The sequence below is a fragment of the Corapipo altera genome, unplaced genomic scaffold, assembly GCF_003945725.1.
Source record: "Corapipo altera isolate COAL_440 unplaced genomic scaffold, ASM394572v1 59248, whole genome shotgun sequence".
Classification (NCBI taxonomy): domain Eukaryota; kingdom Metazoa; phylum Chordata; class Aves; order Passeriformes; family Pipridae; genus Corapipo; species Corapipo altera.
The window spans coordinates 1-5,045 of NW_020886347.1; the positions used below are offsets into that span (position 1 = coordinate 1).

Sequence of the window (5,045 nt, forward strand, 5' to 3'; positions counted from 1 at the left end):
GGCCACTCACCCCCGAGGGGCCACTCACCCCCACCCGAGGGCCACTCACCATCTGAGAGCCACTCACCACCACCTGAGGGCCACTCACCACCACCTGGAGGTCACTCACCACCCAGGGGCCACTCACCACCACCCGAGGGCCACTCACCACCACCCGCAGCTTCTTCTTGACGCCGTCGCCCGCGAACAGGTCCCTGACGGCCGCCTTGACCTCGACGTCGTGCAGCCCCAGCTGGAGGGGCACGAGCACGAAGGACACGGTGCGGGAGGACCCGCCCTTGATCCGCAGGATCTGCTGGAAGCGCTGCTTGGCCGTGGAGGGGCCGCACATGGCGGGGTTGTGAACCAGCTCCACTCGCACCTGGGGGGCACAGGGAGGGACACGGGGGGCACGGGGGGGGGGGCGGGGGGGCACGGGGGGGGCACAGAGTCATGGAACGCCCGGAGGTGGTAGAAGGGACCCCCAAGGATCGTCCGGTCCGACCCCGCCCAGGACGCCCCAAAATCCCGCCAAGTCCCTGAGAGCCTCATCCAAACGTTCCCCGAGCTCTAAAATCGTGGGATATCCTGGTTTAGAAGGGACCCAGGAGGATCATCCAGTCCAACCCTGCCCAGGACTCCCCAAAACCCCACCAAGTGCTTGAGGGCATCGTCCAAACGTTCCCTGAGCTCTAAAATCGTGGGATATCCCCAGTTGGAAGGGAGCCCCAAGGATCCCAAAATCCCACCAGGTGCCTGAGAGCCTCATCCAAACATTCCCTGAGCTCCAAAAACTCGGGATATCCTAATTTAGAAGGTACCCACGAGGATCCCAAAGTCCCATCGAGTGCCTGAGAGCATCATCCAAACATTTCCTGAGCTCTAAAATCATGGGATATCCTCAGCTGGAAGGAAGCCCCAAGGATCCCAAAATCCCACCATGGCCCTGAGACCCTCTTCCAAACATTCCTCGAGCTCCAAAATCTCGGGATATCCCGGTTTAGAAAGGACCCCCCCATCCTCGTGGCCAACTTTGGAGCTTCTCCAGGGGGGATCCAGGAGGTCACAGACCCCCCACCCCAACCCAAAACCTCCCCTTTCCCCCCCTCCCCGGGGGTTGGGGTCCCCACTCACGGTGATCTCCTGGGGCCAGTAGTTGTAGAGGATGGCTCGGATCTCCACCTGCTCGTTCCTCACCACCGAGTAGGGCAGGCGCAGGTCGATGAAGAAATCCTTCCTCACCGTGATCTCGTAGGGGTCGGCCACACACAGCCCTGGTTGGGGGGTGGGGGGGGGGCAGGACAGGATTGGGGGGTTTCTGGGATGGCCCCGAGGCCTTCAGAGAGCCCTCAGAACCCCCAGGAGTCACCCCCCGGGGTTTAGGGGGTGCCTCGGATCTCTCGGAGTTCTCCTGGGGGTTTGGGGGATCCCTGGAGTCCCGAGGAGTGCTCCCAAGGTTTAGAGGATCCCTTGAGTCCTGAGGAGTCCCTCCCAAGGTTTAGGGGATCCCTCAAGTCCCAAGGAATCCTCCCAAGGTTTAGGGGATCCCTTGAGTCCCAAGGAGTCCCTCCCAAGGTTTAGGGGATCCCTCAAGTCCCAAGGAATCCTCCCAAGGTTTAGGGGATCCCTTGAGTCCCAAGGAGTCCTCCCAAGGTTTAGGGGATCCCTTGAGTCCCGAGGAGTCCTCCCAAGGTTTAGGGGATCCCTTGAGTCCCGAGGAGTGCTCCCAAGGGTTAGGGGATCCCACCAGTCCCAAGGAGTCCCTCCCAAGGGTTAGGAGTTCTCCCAAGGCTTAGGATCCCACCAGTCCCAAGGAGTCCTCCCAAGGTTTAGGGGATCCCTGGAATGTCTTGGAGTCCTCCCAAGGTTTAGGGGATCCCTCAAGTCCCAAGGAGTCCTCCCAAGGTTTAGAGGATCCCTTGAACCCCAATGAGTTCTCCCAAGGCTTAGGATCCCACCAGTCCCAGGGAGTCCTTCCAAGGTTTAGGGGATCCCTTGAGTCCCAAGGAGTCCTCTCACAGCTTAGGAGATCCCTTGAACCCTAAGGAGTCTTCCCAAGGTTTAGGAGATCCCTTGAGCCCCAAGAACTTCTCCCAAGGTTTAGGATCCCACCAGTCCCAAGGAGTCCTCCCAAGGTTTAGGAGATCCCTTGAACCCCAAGGACTTCTCCCAAGGTTTAGGAGATCCCTCAAAACACGAGAAGTCCTCCCAAGGCTCAGGTTCCCACCAGTCCCAAGGAATCCTCCAAAGGCTTAGGGGATCCCTCAAGCCCCAAGGAGTCCTCCCAAGGCTTAGGACATCCCTCAAGACCCACTGAGTCCTCTCCGGGTTTAGGGGATCCCTCAAGCCCCAAGGATGGTCACCAAGCCTGACAGGATCTCCCCCTGAGATTCCAGGGATCCCTCAAGCCCCAAGGAGACCTGCCAGGCTTCAGGGGACCAATCCTGAGGGTCTGGAGGTTCCTTTGGTGCCCGGGGCCACCCTCCCCCTGGGTGCCATACCCTTGTTGGGCGAGAGGCTGACGGCCAGCACCTCCCAGGTGGTGATGGAGTCCTTCAGGTACACGGGCAGGGTCTTCGTCGACACCCTGGGGAGGGCAGGGGGGGACCAGGAGGGTCACAACCCACCCCAACCCCACCCTGAGGGGTGTCACCAGCCCCCAGGATGGAGCTGGGGGGTCACAGCTGGTCCTCAAGACAGACCAGGGGGGTTGGGATGAGCCTTGGGTGGACCAAGGTGGTCCTGAGGCAGCACCAGGGGGTTTGGGGTGACCTCTGGGTGGACCAAGGTGGTCCTGAGGCAGCACTGAGTGGTCAGGGGTGACCTCAGTGTGGATTTGGGGGGGTCACAGCTGGTCCCCAAGACAGACCAGGGGGTTTGGGATGACCCCCGGGTGGACCAAGGTGGTCCTGAGGCAGCACCAGGGGGTTTGGGGTGACCCCTGGGTGGACCAAGGTGGTCCTGAGGCAGCACTGAGTGGTCAGGGGTGACCTCAGTGTGGATTTGGGGGGGTCACAGCTGGCCCCCAAGACAGACCAGGGGGTTTGGGATGACCCCTGGGTGGACCAAGGTGGTCCTGAGGCAGCACTGGGTGGTCAGGGGTGACCTCGGTGTGGATTTGGGGGGGTCAGGGAGGGGGAGGTGACCCCCGGGGGTCAGGGGGTGGAGGGACAGGGGCAGGGCTCACCCCAGATCGTTGGGGGCCTCCGTCAGCTGCTCCACCTGCCACAGCCAACTCTCGGGGAAGAGGCTCCGCGAGGTGATGGCCTCGTCGCTCAGGAACACCTCGTCCTCCTCGCCTGGGGATGGGGGCATCCCTCTCGTCCGTGGTCTCATGGCCACCCCTGAGCGGAGCCGGTATCACCCCAGCACCGGCCAGGCACCCCCTGGGGCTGCCCACCCAACCTTTGCCCCAAAGTCACCCAAAAGTCACTCAAAAGACACCCAGAATTCACCCAACATTCACCCAACATTCACCCAAAATTCATCCAAAATTCACCCAACGTTCACCAAAAATGCACCCAAAATTCAACCAAAATTCATCCCAAATTCACCCAAAATTCATCCCAAAATACACCAACATTCACCCAACACTCGCTCAAATGTAACTCAACATTCATCCAACTTTCCTCCCAAGTTCATCCAATGTTCACCCAACATTCACCTAAAATTCACCCAAAAGTCATCCAAGTTCACCCCAAATTCATCCAAAATTCACCCAACCTTCACCCAACCTTCCCCCAAGGAATACCCAAGGAGTACCCGAAGAACTCCCAACTCTTCCCCCAAGGAGCACCCAAGGAACTCCCAACCTTCACCCAACCTTCATCCAAGGAACACCCAACCTTCCCCCAAGGAACGCCTAAGAGATTCCCAACCTTCACCCAAGGAGCACCCGAGGAACACCCAACCTTCAACCAGAGAACACCCAAGAGACTCCCAAATCTTCACTCAAGGAACACCCAAGAGACTCCTAAATCTTCCCTCAAGGAACATCCAAGAAACTCCCAAGGAACTCCCAAGGAACTCCGAACCTTCCCCCAAGGAACACCCAAGGAACACCCAAGGAACTCTCAACCTTCTCCCAAGGAACACCCAAGGAACACTCAACCTTCCCCATCAAGGAACACCCAAGGAACACCCAAGGAACTTCCAACCTTCCCTCCCTTCCCTGTAGGACCACCCACGGTCCCCCGTTCCCCCCGTCCCGCCCCGTCCCATCACTTGCTTCGTGCCAGCTGGATCTTGCTCTGGCGCCGCTTCTCCTGGCGGATGCCCTGGATGTACTTGCAGCAGTCGAGGAAGGCGCGGACGCAGGACTCGCCCTCCTGGATGTAGGAGCTCCTCTGCTCACAACTGTGATCCATCGGGATCTCCCGCATCCCGTCCTCGCAGCACTTCCGCAGAGCCTTGTCCTGGTACTCGGACGCTGCGGCACCGGTACGGCCGCTGGCACCCGGCGTGGGGGGACACCCCGGGGACCCTCGGGGACGTGGGACATTCTGGGGTTCCTCAGGGACATGGGACACTCTGGGGTTCCTCAGGGTTCTGGGACACTTTGGAGTTCATCAGGGATCTGGGACACTCTAGGGTTCCTTGAGGATGTGGGACACTCTGGGGTTCCTCGAGGATGTGGGACACTTTGGGGTTCCTCAGGGATGTGGGACACTTTGGGGTTCCTCAGGGACGTGGGACATTCTGGGGTTCATCAGGGATGTGGGACACTCTGGGGTTCCTCAGGGATGTGGGATAGTCTGGTGTCATCAGGAACATGGGACACTTTCGGGTTCCTCAGGGACGTGGGACACTCTGGGGTTCCTCAGGGATGTGGGACACTTTCGGGTTCCTCAGGGATGTGGGACACTTTCGGGTTCCTCAGGGATGTGGGACATTCTGGGGTTCATCAGGGACGTGGGACACTTTGGGGTTCCTCAGGGACGTGGGACACTCTGGGGTTCCTCAGGGATGTGGGACACTTTCGGGTTCCTCAGGGACGTGGAACACTTTTGGGTTCCTCAGGGACATGGGACACCATCACTGATTGGGACATGGGCTGTTCTGGTGGC

General features: G+C 59.7%; 1 protein-coding gene across 1 annotated transcript in view; it reads right to left on the minus strand.

Moving 5' to 3' along the window:
- Positions 1-49: 49 nt before the first annotated feature.
- The window catches only part of LOC113941151 (complement C3-like), a gene marked incomplete at its 3' end in the record, with an annotated part of 5,415 nt that continues 419 nt past the window's right edge, over positions 50-5,045 (minus strand). The window contains exons 2-6 of the mRNA XM_027632307.1: positions 4,208-4,408; positions 3,167-3,323; positions 2,481-2,566; positions 1,114-1,253; positions 50-361 (exon numbers count right to left, since the gene is read on the minus strand). Coding sequence (XP_027488108.1) covers positions 50-361; positions 1,114-1,253; positions 2,481-2,566; positions 3,167-3,323; positions 4,208-4,361 — 849 coding nt within the window. The remainder of the gene's footprint in view (positions 362-1,113; positions 1,254-2,480; positions 2,567-3,166; positions 3,324-4,207; positions 4,409-5,045) is intronic.